This window comes from Bombina bombina, chromosome 6, assembly GCF_027579735.1.
Source record: "Bombina bombina isolate aBomBom1 chromosome 6, aBomBom1.pri, whole genome shotgun sequence".
Lineage (NCBI taxonomy): Eukaryota > Metazoa > Chordata > Amphibia > Anura > Bombinatoridae > Bombina > Bombina bombina.
In genome coordinates, this window is record NC_069504.1 from 75,624,544 (window position 1) to 75,643,726 (window position 19,183).

Sequence of the window (19,183 nt, forward strand, 5' to 3'; positions counted from 1 at the left end):
ATATCAAGCTAGGAGACTTAAATCAGGACTATGAATACCTAAAATTGAAAGAACAAAAATTAAAATGGGACAAGTGGATTCTATCTAAATACTTGGCATTGAAGATGGTACCTAGAGGCTTGAGGCTCAATAAATTTCCTACCTATGAGGTTAAAGATCAGTCTTTCATAGATAGGTGGAACCAAGCTTTGTCTGACTGTTCACTTAAATTGATATCTTTACTCATTGAATATAAGGATGTGTTATTGTGTGAAGTTAAAAACAAGATTGTCAACCTTGAGACAGATATGTCTAGATTTACTAATTGTGAAATTTATACCACGTTTGAACAGATTTTTAAACAAACCTTGGAGACGTAAACAAAGAAACAAGTCTTGGTTTAACCAAGAAGAGGGTGATAATCCTATATCAAAAAATAAAAAGAGCAAGAGAAGAGAAGGTGATATAACAGACGTAATAACCAGTCAGAAAGAGATGCATATACAAATTCTACAGATGTTTCCAAAAAGGTTACTTTTTCAGACTCTGAGAATGAATGTAGTGATGGGGACAGATTTGCATGTATTTCAGGAGATAAAGCAAGCATTAACAAAGACAGAGAAGAGACCCCTAATATATCTGTAGTAACAAATGTAGGAGCCACCACACAAAAAAGCATTCTCAAAGGACACACAGATCAGGGAGCAAGACCCAAAACTAGTGGACCCATCTCTAATTATGTACAACCACAGAAACCCATTCCCCAGGTTTTTCACGAGGACCCCAAACAATTTCAGGGAGGAGGGGACAGGGGAAATATAATCACAGTAGCGGCAAACAACAAAGGGAAAATAGAGCAAATGAGATACACCCTGAGAGGGAAAAATGCCAAGGTAAAGAAATACCAGTAAACATGGTCATAAATATTTCCAATTATACATTGTCTGAACTAGAAACTAAATTGCTCAATTTAGGCCTAGGTTTTGTTCAGTCTAAGAAATTTAACCTTTCTCTTGTAAGGTGTATCCAGTCCACGGATCATCCATTACATGTGGGATATTCTCCTTCCCAACAGGAAGCTGCAAGAGGATCACCCACAGCAGAGCTGTCTATATAGCTCCTCCCCTAACTGCCACTTACCAGTCATTCTCTTGCAACTCTCGACAAGCATGGAAGTAGTAAGAGAGAAGTGGTGGCAAATTTCTCAGGGTCCCATCAATCGAGATGGAGACTATTCGTACCATCCTACCTATGATCCAGGAGGGTCAATACATGACTACAGTGGATTTAAAGGATGCTTATCTTCACATTCCGATACACAAAGATCATCAACGGTTTCTCAGGTTTGCCTTCCTAGACGGGCATTACCAGTTTGTATCTCTTCCCTTTGGGTTAGCTACAGCCCCAAGAATGTTTACAAAGGTTCTGGGATCACTTCTGGCGGTCCGAAGGCCGCAGGGCATAGCAGTAGCCCCTTATTTAGGCGACATTCTGATACAGGCGTCAAATTTCCAAATTGCCAAGTCTCATACGGACATAGTTCTGGCATTTCTGAGGTCGCATGGGTGGAAAGTGAACGAAGAAAACAGTTCTCTATCCCCTCTCACAAGAGTTTCCTTTCTGGGAACTCTAATAGATTATGTAGAAATGAGGATTTACCTGACAGAGACCAGGTTATCAAAACTTCTAAATTCCTGCCTTCTCGCCCTTCGGTGGCTCAATGTATGGAAGTAATCGGCTTAATGGTAGCAGCAATGGACATAGTGCCATTTGCTCGTCTACATCTCAGACCGCTGCAACTCTGCATGCTCAGTCAGTGGAATGGGGATTACACAGATTTGTCCCCTCTACTAAATCTGGATCAAGAGACCAGGGATTCTCTTCTCTGGTGGCTATCTCGGGCCCATCTGTCCAAAGGTATGACCTTTCGCAGGCCAGATTGGACAATAGTAACGACAGATGCCAGCCTTCTGGGCTGGGGGGGGCAGTCTGGAACTCCCTGAAGGCTCACAAGGGCTGAAGAGTACAGGACCGGATCTAGTAGGGGCAGACTCTCTCTCTTCGCTCAGGCTTGGGCAAGAGATGTTCACGATCCCTGGGCTTTAGAAATTGTGTCCCAGGTATATTTTCTGGAGATCAAAGGCTCTCTTCCAAGGGGGACTTTTCACATTTCTCGATTGTCTGTAAACCAGACAAAGAAAGAGGCGTTCTTACGCTGTGTAGAAGACCTACATACCATGGGGGTGATCCGCCCAGTCCCAAAAGAGGAACAGGGGCTAGGATTTTACTCAAACCTGTTTGTGGTTTCCAAAAAAGAGGGAACTTTCAGATCCATCTTGGATCTCAAAATTCTAAACAAGTTCCTCAAAGTCCCATCAATCAAGATGGAGACTATTCGGTCTATTCTACCTTTGATCCAGGAGGGTCAATATATGACCACCGTGGACTTAAAGGATGCGTATCTACACATCCCTATTCACAGAATTTTCACAAGGATGCTAGGGTCCCTTCTGGCGGTTATACGACCACGGGGTATAGCAGTGGCGCCTTATCTTAATTCAGGCGTCAGCTTTCAAGTTATCCAAGTCTCACACGGACATTGTGTTGGCTTTTCTGAAATCTCACGGGTGGTCGGTGAACATAAAAAGAGTTCTCTCTTCCCTCTTATAAGAGTTTCCTTCCTAGGGACTCTGATAGACTCGGTAGAAATGAAAATATTTCTGACGGAGGTCAGAAAATCAAAACTTCGGACTCATGGTAGCGGCAATGGACATAGTTCCTTTTGCCCGCCTACACCTCAGACCACTGCAACTGTGCATGCTCAAACAGTGGAATGGGGATTATACAGATTTGTCTCCTCAACTGCATCTGGACCAGGAGACCAGAGATTCTCTTATCTGGTGGTTGTCTCAGAACCACCTGTCTCAGGGAATGTGTTTCCGCAGGCCAGAGTGGCTCATCGTAACAACAGATGCCAGCCTGCTAGGCTGGGGTGCAGTCTGGAACTCCCTGAAAGCACAGGGCTTATGGTCTCGGAAGGAATCTCTTCTCCCGATAAATATTCTAGAACTGAGAGCGATATTCAATGCGCTTCAGGCATGGCCTCAACTTGCTGCGGCCAAATTCATCAGGTTTCAGTCGGACAACATCAGGACTGTAGCTTATATCAATCGTCAAGGAGGAACAAGGAGTTCTCTAACCAAAATAATCCGATGGGCAGAGGATCACTCTTGCCATCTCTCAGCAATCCACATCCCAGGAGTAGTGAACTGGGAGGCGGATTTCCTAAGTCATCTGGGGGAGTGGGAACTCCATCAGGAGGTATTTGCCCAGCTGATTCAGCTATGGGGCACACCAGAATTGGATCTGATGGCGTCCTGTCAGAATGCCAAACTTCCTTGTTACGGGTCCAGGTCCCGAGATCCCAAGGCGGTACTGATAGATGCTCTTGCAGTGCCTTGGTCCTTCAATCTGGCCTATGTATTTCCTCTCCTTCTACGTCTGGTTGCCAGAATTAATCAGGAGAGAGCTTCTGTGATTCTTAAAGCGCCTGCATGGCCACGAAGGACTTGGTATGCAGACCTAGTGGACATGTCCTTGGTTCTACCATGATCTCTGCCAGTGAGGTGGGACCTTCTAATCCAAGGTCTTTTCACGCATCCAATTCTGTTTTATTTCACAGAAAGATTGCTATACTTCCTGATATTCACTGTTTTGTACAGGCTTTAGTTCGTATTAAGCCTGTCATTAAATCAATTTCTCCTCCTTGGAGTCTTAATTTGGTTCTGAAGGCTTTACAGGCTCCTCCATTTGAGCCTATGCATTCTTTGGACATTAAACTACTTTCTTGGAAAGTGTTGTTCCTTTTGGCTATCTCTTCTGCTAGAAGCGTTTCTGAGCTATCTGCTCTTTCTTGTGAGTCTCCTTTTCTGATTTTTCATCAGGATAAGGCAGTTTTGCGGACTTCTTTTCAATTTTTACCTAAGGCTGTGAACAACATTAGTAGAGAAATTGTTGTCCCTTCCTTATGTCCTAATCCTAAGAATTCTTTGGAGAGATCCTTACATTCTTTGGATGTAGTAAGAGCTTTGAAATATTATGTGGAAGCTACTAAAGATTTCAGGAAGACTTCCAGTCTATTTGTTTTATTTTCTGGTCCTAGGAAAGGTCAGAAGGCTTCTTGGTTGAAACTTTTTTATTTGGAGTTGGGTCAGGCCCCGCCTCAGAGAATTACAGCTCATTCTACTAGATCAGTCTCCACTTTGTGGGCTTTTGAGAATGAAGCTTCAGTTGATCAGATTTGCAGATTCAGTTGATCAGATTTGCAAAGCGGCGACTTGGTCCTCTTTGCATACATTTACAAAATTCTACCGTTTTGATGTATTTGCTTCTTCGGAAGCAATTTTTGGTAGAAAAGTTCTTCAGGCAGCTGTTTCAGTTTGATTCTTCTGCTTTTGTTTTAAGTTTTTTTCTTTCAAAAATGAAATAAACTTATTTTTTTGGGTTGCGGATTAATTTTTTCAGCGGAATATGGCTGTTTTTATTCCCTCCCTCTCTAGTGACTCTTGAGTGGAGGACTCCACATCTCCACCCATATGTCACTAGCTCATGGACTCTTGCCAATTAAATGAAAGAAAACATAATTTATGTAAGAACTTACCTAATAAATTAATTTCTTTCATATTGGCAAGAGTCCATGAGGTCCACCCTTTTTATGGTGGTTATGATTTTTTGTATAAATCACAATTATTCCAAATTTCCTTTGTTGATGCTTTCTACTCCTTTCTTTATCACCCCACTGCTTGGCTATTCGTTAAACTGAATTGTGGGTGTGGTGAGGGGTGTATTTATAGGCATTTTGAGGTTTGGGAAACTTTGCCCCTCCTGGTAGGATTGTATATCCCATATGTCACTAGCTCATGGACTCTTGCCAATATGAAAGAAATGAATTTATCAGGTAAGTTCTTACATAAATTATGTTATTACCCATTCCTGGTTTTGCATAACCAACACCAACCAATATACTTTCACCTCTGTGATTACCTTGTATCTAAGCCTCTGCAGACTGCCCCTTTATTTCAGTTCTTTTGACGGACTGCATTTTAGCCAATCAGTGCTGACTCCTAGGTAACTGGAGCACAATGTTATCTATATGACACAAATGAACTAACTCCCTCTAGTTTTGAAAAAATATCAAAATGCATTCAGATAAGAGGTGGCCATTAAGTGCTAAGAAATTAGCATATGAACCTACCTAGGTTTAGCTTTCAACTAAGAATACCAAGAGAACAAAGCAAAATTGATGATAAAAGTAAATTGGAAAGTTGTGTAAAATTACATGCCCTATCTGAATCATGAAAGTGTTTTTACTAGACTGTCCCTTTAAGCATACATATTTCTTAAAGTAGAATGTATGTGTGGCTCTTATAAGCCAGCTTTCAGTTAGCAAGCCCAATAGCCCAATACATTTGCATTTAATATGTTTGCAAGTTAATTTTAGCCCCTGTTTCACATTATTTTATTTTCCTATGGATAACTTTGCAGTTTGTATCAATCTTCTATGGAGGACAATCAGTTTATTTCCTTACCTGCTGTTTTACTGGAGCTAAAAGCAGCTACAATTAACTGAATTTGTGCCATAGTAATGTGCTGTTAGTAACTTGGTAATCAGTGGGTCGTGGCTGGATTTAATGACAGAATGTGATGCATTTATTGTCTCATTAAATACATGGGAAAAGCTGGGTTTATTTTGTAAATCAGCGAGAACTGAAGTGCAGTGATAAAAACCGCCATAGATTTGGGAACAAGACTTATGAGCTTAATATATTTGTATTGAACCAAGTTTTTATCTTATTGTTGATTGCACTGAAACAATAATTTATGCTATTGCTGGAACCTGATAAGTTCTCATATATGAACAACTTATAGTTAAGTGTGTTGACCTGAAGTGTTGAGATGGTATACGTCGATATACCTGTTGTATTTGTGTTTGTTCTTAATTTCTATCCAAAAAACTGTTTATTACGCTATGTGAAATTATTGTCTTTTTTTTTTTTAAAACAATAAAAAGAATATAACGAGAGAAAAAAAACCTCCATAGACTGCTGCTTATCTGTTTGAATAATGTCATCTGACCTGAGCGGAATTTCAGATGCAGGTGCGCCAAGATTTAAAACTAGCCTTTTAATTGAGGTCATTATAAAATCTTTTCTGGTAGGCTTAATACAAACATATTTTCTCCAACATAGGTGTGTCCGGTCCACGGCGTCATCCTTACTTGTGGGATATTCTCTTCCCCAACAGGAAATGGCAAAGAGCCCAGCAAAGCTGGTCACATGATCCCTCCTAGGCTCCGCCTACCCCAGTCATTCTCTTTGCCGTTGTACAGGCAACATCTCCACGGAGATGGCTTAGAGTTTTTTAGTGTTTAACTGTAGTTTTTATTATTCAATCAAGAGTTTGTTATTTTGAAATAGTGCTGGCATGTACTATTTACTCAGAAACAGAAAAGAGATGAAGATTTCTGTTTGTATGAGGAAAATGATTTTAGCAACCGTCACTAAAATCCATGGCTGTTCCACACAGGACTGTTGAGAGCAATTAACTTCAGTTGGGGGAACAGTGAGCAGTCTCTTGCTGCTTGAGGTATGACACATTCTAACAAGACGATGTAATGCTGGAAGCTGTCATTTTCCCTATGGGATCCGGTAAGCCATGTTTATTACGATCGTAAATAAGGGCTTCACAAGGGCTTATTAAGACTGTAGACTTTTTCTGGGCTAAATCGATTCATTATTAACACATATTTAGCCTTGAGGAATCATTTTATCTGGGTATTTTGATATAATAATATCGGCAGGCACTGTTTTAGACACCTTATTCTTAGGGGCTTTCCCAAAGCATAGGCAGAGCCTCATTTTCGCGCCGGTGTGGCGCACTTGTTTTTGAGAGGCATGGCATGCAGTCGCATGTGAGAGGAGCTCTGATACTTAGAAAAGGCTTTCTGAAGGCGTCATTTGGTATCGTATTCCCCTTTGGGCTTGGTTGGGTCTCAGCAAAGCAGATACCAGGGACTGTAAAGGGGTTAAAGTTCAAAACGGCTCCGGTTCCGTTATTTTAAGGGTTAAAGCTTCCAAATTTGGTGTGCAATACTTTTAAGGCTTTAAGACACTGTGGTGAAAATGAATTTTGAACAATTCCTTCATGTTTTTTCGCAATTGCAATAATAAAGTGTGTTCAGTTTAAAATTTAAAGTGACAGTAACGGTTTTATTTTAAAACGTTTTTTTGTACTTTGTTATCAAGTTTATGCCTGTTTAACATGTCTGAACTACCAGATAGACTGTGTTCTGAATGTGGGGAAGCCAGAATTCCTATTCATTTAGATAAATGTGATTTATGTGACAATGACAATGATGCCCAAGATGATTCCTCAAGTGAGGGGAGTAAGCATGGTACTGCATCATTCCCTCCTTCGTCTACACGAGTCTTGCCCACTCAGGAGGCCCCTAGTACATCTAGCGCGCCAATACTCCTTACTATGCAACAATTAACGGCTGTAATGGATAATTCTGTCAAAAACATTTTAGCCAAAATGAACACTTATCAGCGTAAGCGCGATTGCTCTGTTTTAGATACTGAAGAGCATGACGACGCTGATAATAATATTTCTGAAGGGCCCCTAACCCAGTCTGATGGGGCCAGGGAGGTTTTGTCTGAGGGAGAAATTACTGATTCAGGGAACATTTCTCAACAAGCTGAACCTGATGTGATTGCTTTTAAATTTAAGTTGGAACATCTCCGCATTCTGCTTAAGGAGGTATTATCCACTCTGGATGATTGTGACAAGTTGGTCATCCCAGAGAAACTATGTAAAATGGACAAGTTCCTAGAGGTGCCGGGGCTCCCAGAAGCTTTTCCTATACCCAAGCGGGTGGCGGACATTGTTAATAAAGAATGGGAAAGGCCCGGTATTCCTTTCGTCCCTCCCCCCATATTTAAAAAATTGTTTCCTATGGTCGACCCCAGAAAGGACTTATGGCAGACAGTCCCCAAGGTCGAGGGAGCGGTTTCCACTTTAAACAAACGCACCACTATACCCATAGAGGATAGTTGTGCTTTCAAAGATCCTATGGATAAAAAATTAGAAGGTTTGCTTAAGAAAATGTTTGTTCAGCAGGGTTACCTTCTACAACCAATTTCATGCATTGTCCCTGTCGCTACAGCCGCATGTTTCTGGTTCGATGAGCTGATAAAGGCGGTCGATAGTGATTCCCCTCCTTATGAGGAGATTATGGACAGAATCAATGCTCTCAAATTGGCTAATTCTTTCACCCTAGACGCCACTTTGCAATTGGCTAGGTTAGCGGCTAAGAATTCAGGGTTTGCTATTGTGGCGCGCAGAGCGCTTTGGTTGAAATCTTGGTCGGCTGATGCGTCTTCCAAGAACAAACTACTTAACATTCCTTTCAAGGGGAAAACGCTGTTTGGCCCTGACTTGAAAGAGATTATCTCTGATATCACTGGGGGTAAGGGCCACGCCCTTCCTCAGGATCGGCCTTTCAAGGCAAAAAATAAACCTAATTTTCGTCCCTTTCGTAGAAACGGACCAACCCAAAGTGCTACGTCCTCTAAGCAAGAGGGTAATACTTCTCAAGCCAAGCCAGCTTGGAGACCAATGCAAGGCTGGAACAAGGGAAAGCAGGCCAAGAAACCTGCCACTGCTACCAAGACAGCATGAAATGTTGGCCCCCGATCCGGGACCGGATCTGGTGGGGGGCAGACTCTCTCTCTTCGCTCAGGCTTGGGCAAGAGATGTTCTGGATCCTTGGGCGCTAGAAATAGTCTCCCAAGGTTATCTTCTGGAATTCAAGGGACTTCCCCCAAGGGGGAGGTTCCACAGGTCTCAGTTGTCTTCAGACCACATAAAAAGACAGGCATTCTTACATTGTGTAGAAGACCTGTTAAAAATGGGAGTGATTCATCCTGTTCCATTAAGAGAACAAGGGATGGGGTTCTACTCCAATCTGTTCATAGTTCCCAAAAAAGAGGGAACGTTCAGACCAATCTTAGATCTCAAGATCTTAAACAAGTTTCTCAAGGTTCCATCGTTCAAGATGGAAACCATTCGAACTATTCTTCCTTCCATCCAGGAAGGTCAATTCATGACCACGGTGGATTTAAAGGATGCGTATCTACATATTCCTATCCACAAGGAACATCATCGGTTCCTAAGGTTCGCATTCCTGGACAAACATTACCAGTTCGTGGCGCTTCCTTTCGGATTAGCCACTGCTCCAAGGATTTTCACAAAGGTACTAGGGTCCCTTCTAGCTGTGCTAAGACCAAGGGGCATTGCTGTAGTACCTTACTTGGACGACATTCTGATTCAAGCGTCGTCCCTTCCTCAAGCAAAGGCTCACACGGACATTGTCCTGGCCTTTCTCAGATCTCACGGATGGAAAGTGAACGTGGAAAAGAGTTCTCTATCTCCGTCAACAAGGGTTCCCTTCTTGGGAACAATAATAGACTCCTTAGAAATGAGGATTTTCCTGACAGAGGCCAGAAAAACAAAACTTCTAGACTCTTGTCGGATACTTCATTCCGTTCCTCTTCCTTCCATAGCTCAGTGCATGGAAGTGATCGGGTTGATGGTAGCGGCAATGGACATAGTTCCTTTTGCGCGCATTCATCTAAGACCATTACAACTGTGCATGCTCAGTCAGTGGAATGGGGACTATACAGACTTGTCTCCGAAGATACAAGTAAATCAGAGGACCAGAGACTCACTCCGTTGGTGGCTGTCCCTGGACAATCTGTCACAAGGGATGACATTCCGCAGACCAGAGTGGGTCATTGTCACGACCGACGCCAGTCTGATGGGCTGGGGCGCGGTCTGGGGATCCCTGAAAGCTCAGGGTCTTTGGTCTCGGGAAGAATCTCTTCTACCGATAAATATTCTGGAACTGAGAGCGATATTCAATGCTCTCAAGGCTTGGCCTCAGCTAGCGAGGGCCAAGTTCATACGGTTTCAATCAGACAACATGACAACTGTTGCGTACATCAACCATCAGGGGGGAACAAGGAGTTCCCTAGCGATGGAAGAAGTGACCAAAATCATTCTATGGGCGGAGTCTCACTCCTGCCACCTGTCTGCTATCCACATCCCAGGAGTGGAAAATTGGGAAGCGGATTTTCTGAGTCGTCAGACATTGCATCCGGGGGAGTGGGAACTCCATCCGGAAATCTTTGCCCAAGTCACTCAGCTGTGGGGCATTCCAGACATGGATCTGATGGCCTCTCGTCAGAACTTCAAAGTTCCTTGCTACGGGTCCAGATCCAGGGATCCCAAGGCGGCTCTAGTGGATGCACTAGTAGCACTTTGGACCTTCAAACTAGCTTATGTGTTCCCGCCGTTTCCTCTCATCCCCAGGCTGGTAGCCAGGATCAATCAGGAGAGGGCGTCGGTGATCTTGATAGCTCCTGCGTGGCCACGCAGGACTTGGTATGCAGATCTGGTGAATATGTCATCGGCTCCACCTTGGAAGCTACCTTTGAGACGAGACCTTCTTGTTCAGGGTCCGTTCGAACATCCGAATCTGGTTTCACTCCAGCTGACTGCTTGGAGATTGAACGCTTGATCTTATCGAAGCGAGGGTTCTCAGATTCTGTTATCGATACTCTTGTTCAGGCCAGAAAGCCTGTAACTAGAAAGATTTACCACAAAATTTGGAAAAAATATATCTGTTGGTGTGAATCTAAAGGATTCCCTTGGGACAAGGTTAAGATTCCTAGGATTCTATCCTTCCTTCAAGAAGGATTGGAAAAAGGATTATCTGCAAGTTCCCTGAAGGGACAGATTTCTGCCTTGTCTGTGTTACTTCACAAAAAGCTGGCAGCTGTGCCAGATGTTCAAGCCTTTGTTCAGGCTCTGGTTAGAATTAAGCCTGTTTACAAACCTTTGACTCCTCCTTGGAGTCTCAATTTGGTTCTTTCAGTTCTTCAGGGGGTTCCGTTTGAACCCTTACATTCCGTTGATATTAAGTTATTATCTTGGAAAGTTTTGTTTTTAGTTGCAATTTCTTCTGCTAGAAGAGTTTCAGAATTATCTGCTCTGCAGTGTTCTCCTCCTTATCTGGTGTTCCATGCAGATAAGGTGGTTTTACGTACTAAACCTGGTTTTCTTCCAAAAGTTGTTTCTAACAAAAACATTAACCAGGAGATTATCGTACCTTCTCTGTGTCCAAAACCAGTTTCAAAGAAGGAACGATTGTTGCACAATTTGGATGTTGTTCGCGCTCTAAAATTCTATTTAGATGCTACAAAGGATTTTAGACAAACATCTTCCTTGTTTGTTGTTTATTCCGGTAAAAGGAGAGGTCAAAAAGCAACTTCTACCTCTCTTTCTTTTTGGATTAAAAGCATCATCAGATTGGCTTACGAGACTGCCGGACGGCAGCCTCCCGAAAGAATCACAGCTCATTCCACTAGGGCTGTGGCTTCCACATGGGCCTTCAAGAACGAGGCTTCTGTTGATCAGATATGTAGGGCAGCGACTTGGTCTTCACTGCACACTTTTACCAAATTTTACAAGTTTGATACTTTTGCTTCTTCTGAGGCTATTTTTGGGAGAAAGGTTTTGCAAGCCGTGGTGCCTTCCATTTAGGTGACCTGATTTGCTCCCTCCCTTCATCCGTGTCCTAAAGCTTTGGTATTGGTTCCCACAAGTAAGGATGACGCCGTGGACCGGACACACCTATGTTGGAGAAAACAGAATTTATGTTTACCTGATAAATTACTTTCTCCAACGGTGTGTCCGGTCCACGGCCCGCCCTGGTTTTTTTTTTAATCAGGTCTGATAATTTATTTTCTTTAACTACAGTCACCACGGTACCATATGGTTTCTCCTATGCAAATATTCCTCCTTAACGTCGGTCGAATGACTGGGGTAGGCGGAGCCTAGGAGGGATCATGTGACCAGCTTTGCTGGGCTCTTTGCCATTTCCTGTTGGGGAAGAGAATATCCCACAAGTAAGGATGACGCCGTGGACCGGACACACCGTTGGAGAAAGTAATTTATCAGGTAAACATAAATTCTGTTTTTCTTGAAGACTGATTTTTGTTGATTGAGACTGAGAAAAGTTCTAAAGTGAAACTATTTCATGTTTATGGTTTTAGGTTATTAGTAAACACTTTGTGCGTTTGTATATTTTTGCTAGGATTGTCCTGCATTCCGATATACAACTAGTGAGGTCACAGTGCAGCCCAGCCCCTATTTAAGCTACAGATTGCCAAAGGATTTTGTGGATCTTTCTACAGGAGAAGATGCCCACAAGCTCATTGACTTCCTTAAACTGGTAAGTGGTGGCAAAAAGCAATTGTACAAACATTTGGGAAAGATCTAGGCTAATGAGCAATACAATATTAGTGGAATATTTCTGCAGACCATATATCTTTCCCTTATTGATATGATTCTGTTTAAGGGGTATGGAGCCCAAACATGTATTTTGTGATTCAGACAGAGCATACAATTTTATAAAAAAAGCTTCCAATTTACTTTTGTTAAAGAATTTGCTTCATTCCCATAATTCTCTGTTAAAGAGGTAGCTAGGTAGGCATCTGGAGCAATATGTTGCAGGAAATAGTGCTGCCGTCTAGTGCTCTTGCAAATGGATAACGTTCTTACAAAGCCTCTGCCATATAGTTCTCCAGAAATGGGTCAGCTCCTAAGCATACATCCCTGAAGAAGTAAATTAGAAAGTTGTTTAAAATGACATGCTCTATCTGATTCATTAAAGAAAATGTTGAGTTTCATGTCCCTTTTAATGACAGTAGGCTTGAAACCTACTTAAAGGGACAATAGTCATTACTAGATATTCATGATTTAGATAGAGCATACAATTTTAAACAACTTCCCAATTTGCTTATATTATTTACCGTAATTTGCTTCCTTCTCTTGTTATCCTTTGCTGAAAGGTTTTTCTAGCTCAGGAGCAGCAAAGAACCTAGGTTCTAGCTGCTGATTGGTGGCTGCATATATATATATATATATATATATATATATATATTTTATACCGATTTGTCATTGGCTCACCAATGTGTTCAGTTAGAAACCAGTAGTGCATTGCTGCTTCTTTAACAAATGATAGAAGTAAACTGGAAAGTTGCTTAAAATTGTATGTTCTACCTAAATCATGAAATACATTTTTGGGGTTTTATGTCCCTTTAAATGGACAGTGTATTAAAAAAATAGTGCACCATCCATATAAAATAGCTTTTTACTGACAAAACAATCAGCAAGCATAACTGCTCTTTCAGATTAATGATAGAATATGTGTGAGCATCATATCCCTTTATATCCTGTTTCGGCTTGCGCTATTCTCAGAAGCCTATTCATACCTAGCACACCTGCATCTTAATAAAGCAACACACACATCTGGGGCCCGATCCGATATGCAGCGTCGGCCGCAAATGCCGGCGACGCTGAATTTTGCGCTGCTTTGGTATCCTATATACGCGATCTGCTAAATAAAACCTAACACCTAACGCATGCTCAATGTCTATCTACCTGTCAACCACGATCCACTGCCGCAATCCCTAATAAAGTTATTAACCCCTAAACTGCCGCTCCTGGACCCCGCCGCCACCTACAATAAAAGTATAACCCCTAAAGTGAGCCCCTTACACCGCCGCCGCCATCTATTTTAAAATTATTAACCCCTAATTTAATCCCCCTACACCGCCGCCAGCTATATTAAATTAATTAACCCCTAATTTTATCCCCCTACACCGCCGCCAGCTATATTAAATTAATTAACCCCTAATTTAATCCCCCTACACCGCCGCCAGCTATATTAAATTAATTAACCCCTAATTTTATCCCCCTACACCGCCGCCAGCTATATTAAATTAATTAACCCCTAATCTAATCCCCCTACACTGCCGCCAGCTATATTAAATTAATTAACCCCTAATCTAATCCCCCTACACTGCCGCCAGCTATATTAAATTAATTAACCCCTAATCTAATACCCCTACACCGCCACCAGCTATATTAAATTAACCCCTAATCTAATCCCCCTACCCCGCCGCCACCTATATTAAATTATTTAACCCCTAAAATACTAAACTATCCCTACCACTTAACCTAAGTCTAACCTTACAAATAGCCCTGAAAAGGGCTTTTTGCGTGACATTACCCCAAAGTAAACTGCTCTATTGCCAGCCCTTAAAAGGGCTTTTTGCGGGGCATGCCCCAAAGAATTCAGCTCTTTTACCAGCCCTTAAAAGGGCTTTTGGTGGGGCTTTGTCACAAAGTAAACTGCTCTTTTGCCTACAATCTAAATCCCCCTACACCGCCGCCACCTATAATAAATGTATTAACCCCTAATCTAATCCCCCTACACTTCCGCCATCTATATTAAACACATTAACCCCTAATCTAATCCCCCTACAACGCCGCCACCTATATTAACTATATGAACCCTAATTATATTAGGGTTAATATAGTTATTATATTATATATATTAACTATATTAACCCTAATTATATTAGGGTTAATATAGTTATTATATTATATATATATATATATATATATATATATATATATATATATATATATATATATATATATAAAGTATAATAACCCTATCTAACTCTAACATCCCTAACTAAACTCTTATTAAAATAAATCTAATATTAATATTATTAATTAAAATATTTAAATCTAAATACTTACCTATAAAATAAACCCTAAGATAGCTACAATGTAATTAATAATTACATTGTAGCTATTTTAGGGTTTATATTTATTTTACAGGTAACTTGGTATTTATTTTAACTAGGTACAATAGCTATTAAATAGTTAATAACTATTTAATAGCTACCTAGTTAAAATAATTACCAATTTACCTTTAAAATAAATCCTAACCTAAGTTACAAATACAACTACACTATCAATAAATTAAATAAACTACAAATATCTAAACTAAAATACAATTAAATAAACTAAACTAAATTACAAAAAACAAAGACTAAATTACAAAAAAAAAAAAAAAGATTACAAGATTTTTAAGCTAATTACACCTATTCTAAGCCCCCTAATAAAATAATAAAGCCCCCCAAAATAAAAAAAATTCCCTACCCTATTCTAAATTTAAAAAGTTAGCTCTTTTACCTTACCAGCCCTTAAAAGGGCCATTTGTGGGGCATGCCCCAAAGAAAACTGCTCTTTTGCCTGAAAAAAAAACACAATACCACCCCCCAACATTACAACCCACCACCCACATACCCCTACTCTAACCCAAACCCCCCTTAAATAAAGCTAACACTACCCCCCTGAAGATCTCCCTACCTTGTCTTCACCCAGCCAGGCAGAACTCTTCATCCGATCCGGGCGATGTCTTCAATCAAGCGGCAAAGAAGTCTTCTTCCATCCGGGCGATGTCTTCAAGCAAGCGGCAGAGAGTCTTCTTCCATCCGGCGATGTCTTCAAGCAAGCGGCAGAGAGTCTTCTTCCATCCGGTGATGTCTTCAAGCAAAGCGGCATCTTCAATCTTCTTTCTTCGCTCCTCCGCCGCGGAGCATCCATCCGGCACGACGACTTCCCGACGAATGATGTTCCTTTAAATGACGTCATCCAAGATGGCGTCCGTCGAATTCCGATTGGCTGATAGGATTCTATCAACTAATTGGAATTAAGGTAGAAAAATCTGATTGGCTGATTGAATCAGCCAATCAGATTCAAGTTCTGAAGAGTTCTGCCCGGCTGGGTGAAGACAAGGTAGGGAGATCTTCAGGGGGGGTAGTGTTAGCTTTATTTAAGGGGGGTTTGGGTTAGAGTAGGGGTATGTGGGTGGTGGGTTGTAATGTTGGGGGGTGGTATTGTGTGTGTTTTTTTTTTCAGGCAAAAGAGCAGTTTTCTTTGGGGCATGCCCCGCAAAAGGCCCTTTTAAGGGCTGGTAAGGTAAAAGAGCTAACTTTTTTAATTTAGAATAGGGTAGGGAATTTTTTTTTATTTTGGGGGGCTTTATTATTTTATTAGGGGGCTTAGAATAGGTGTAATTAGCTTAAAAATCTTGTAATCTTTTTTTTATTTTTTGTAATTTAGTGTTTGGTTTTTTTGTAATTTATTTTAGTTTATTTAATTGTATTTTAGTTTAGATATTTGTAGTTTAATTTTTTGATAGTGTAGGTGTATTTGTAACTTAGGTTAGGATTTATTTTACAGTTAAATTGGTAATTATTTTAACTAGGTAGCTATTAACTATTTAATAGCTATTGTACCTAGTTAAAATAAATACCAAGTTACCTGTAAAATAAATATAAACCCTAAAATAGCTACAATGTAATTATTAATTATATTGTAGCTATCTTAGGGTTTATTTTATAGGTAAATATTTAGATTTAAATAGGAATATTTTAATTAATAATATTAATATTAGATTTATTTTAATAAGAGTTTAGTTAGGGATGTTCGAGTTAGATAGGGTTATTATACTTAATAATATATATATAATATAACGATATTAACTATATTAACCCTAATATAATTAGGGTTAATATAGTTAATATATATAATATAATAACTATATTAACTATATTAACCCTAATATAATTAGGGTTAATATAGTTAATATAGCTGGCGGCGGTGTAGGGGGATTAGATTAGGGGTTAATGTGTTTAATATAGCTGGCGGCGGTGTAGGGGGATTAAATTAGGGGTTAATACATTTATTATAGCTGGCGGCGGTGTAGGGGGATTTAGATTAGATGCAAAAGAGCTGTTTACTTTGTGCCAAAGCCCCACCAAAAGTCCTTTAAGGGCTGGCAATAGAGCAGTTTACTTTGGGGTAATGCCACGCAAAAAGCCCTTTTCAGGGCTATTTGTAGGGTTATACTTAGGTTTAGTGGTAGGGATAGTTTAGTATTTTAGGGGTTAAATAGTTTAATATAGGTGGCGGCGGGGTAGGAGGATTAGATTAGGGGTTAAATAATTTAATATAGGTGGCGGCGGGGTAGGGGGATTAGATTAGGGGTTAAATAATTTAATATAGCTGGCGGCGGTGTAAGGGGATTAAATTAGGGGTTAATAATTTTAAAATAGATGGCGGCGGGGTAGGGGCTCACTTTAGGGGGTAGGTAAGGTAGATGGCAGCGGGGTAGGGGCTCACATTAGGGGGTTATATATTTAATATAGCTGGCGGCGGGGTCCGGGAGCGGCAGTTTAGGGGTTAATAACTTTATTAGGTGGCGGCGGGATCCAGGAGCGGCGGTTTAGGGGTTAATAACTTTATTAGGTGGAGGCGGGGTCCGGGAGCGGCGGTTTAGGGGTTAATAACTTTTTTTATTGTTAGGATAGTGAGGGGCGATAGCGGATTGAGGGTTAGACGTGTCGGGCTATGTTTGGGAGGCGTGTTAGACAGTACGGGTGATTTTATAACTTAGTCAGGTTTTGTAGGCGCCGGCAGTTTCTAAAGTGCCGTAAGTCACTGGCGACTCCAGAAATTTGTACTTACGCAGATTTCGCTGGTTTGTGAGACTTACGGCACTTTAGCATCTGACGGCGCCGTATATAGGATAGCTCGAGTTGCGAGCTGAAACTGCGGGCGGCGGCGGTTCCCTCGCTTGCGCCACAAACTACGCTGCATATCGGATCGCGCCCCAGATTGGTTCGCATTGCCATCTTGGAAAATCTTAACCCTTAAGGAATCATTTAACCTCACATAATCCTATACATTCATTATATTTCAACATCATTTAATATATTTTAATATGTTATTGGTATCCTTCAAATTCTCCTATTCTCAGGTTACATATATATATATATAAGACCTTCAGTACAATTTGAAGCAATATCATCCTTTATTCCATATGCATGTGTCAATATCTGCACCACTACCTAGACCTAATGGTACTACTATTGTATATACTTTTATTGACTTTCACTCTTTTAGTTTTGTATTTTTTAAGACATTTAATCTTTTTAACACTAAACATTCATGATGTCTGCTCCAGTATTAAACCCAAGTTGTATCCTGGTATGAAGGGTGAAGATCCGAAATGCTTCTCTCATTGAAAGGAGGATATCAATATGTCGTCCTCTTGGAGGCCTCCTAACCCTATCTCTTACCAACCATTTGAAAGAATTTACTTGACACTCATAACTGCTCTTTTATATTAATGATAGAAAATGTGTTGGCATTGTATCCCTTTAACAGTGGAACTTGGCTGCTACTGTTCTAAATGGGTGCTGGAGGTTGCAATACCCATGTGCAACGTCTCAGCAACATTAGGTCTGCAAAGTAGCCCCATGTTTAGAGCTCTGTGGGGGGATTTAATTTAGTTACCAAAATCTTGTTAGAAGTTAATCGTTTAATTTCATAGTACTTTGTTTTTTCCTCTTGCAGCAGGATAAGAACCAGCGTGAAGGAGATTCTGATGACTAGACCTATTCTTTAATTTTTGATGACTTTTGGGTCGCCCCCTGTTCTGTATTTCTTGCACGTAGCCATGATGTGTGAATTTATCATGCTGGTGACGGCGACCATATTCCCTTTTGGTTTATACATCTGTCTCCGAATGCTGAGGGATCAATACAAACATCACTATAAACCCAATCAAAAACTGACTTTATGGTTGCTACGGCTGTAGAAATGAATTTGTTTTTCCTTAGAAATCTGTATTTAAAAGGACATTGGAATTTAACTGTTTAAATACACTTTTTTATACATGACAAAGAAGAGAGACCATTCTCTAGGGCTTCTCAATGTTACTGATTGTTTTGAATGGAGGTAAATTAAAAATCATTAATAGATTATGCATTCAGAAGTATTTTGGAATGTGATAAATACAAATATACTGGTTTCCTCCTCTTTATATCTTATCTACCATAGCTGTATATGATGAATAAACCTACCTTTTTATGTGACAATTTTAGAACTTTTTCTTTAAAATCTTCATTTTTAAAGACTTAAAGTGATGGTAAATCCAATCATTTAACAAACGCTAGGATTTACCATCACTAAAAATTAACTCTGGTTTATTTAATTCTGTGCTAAAGTATGTTGCTAAAATGTGCGTCTTCGGCCGCCCATGACACTGCGCTCCTTTACCAATGAGTTGACGTTTCCACCTCTAGCCATTCTAGGATGTCAGTTGACACTCATGGCTATAGGTTTAGAGGTGGAAACGTCACCTCATTAAAGA

General features: G+C 40.5%; 1 protein-coding gene across 1 annotated transcript in view; it reads left to right on the top strand.

Moving 5' to 3' along the window:
* CDC123 (cell division cycle 123) overlaps positions 1-18,908 on the top strand; it is a 336,138-nt gene extending 317,230 nt beyond the window's left edge. The window contains exons 11-12 of the mRNA XM_053719163.1: positions 12,197-12,334; positions 18,385-18,908. Coding sequence (XP_053575138.1) covers positions 12,197-12,334; positions 18,385-18,423 — 177 coding nt within the window. The 3' untranslated portion in view covers positions 18,424-18,908. The remainder of the gene's footprint in view (positions 1-12,196; positions 12,335-18,384) is intronic.
* The last annotated feature ends 275 nt before the right edge of the window (positions 18,909-19,183 follow it).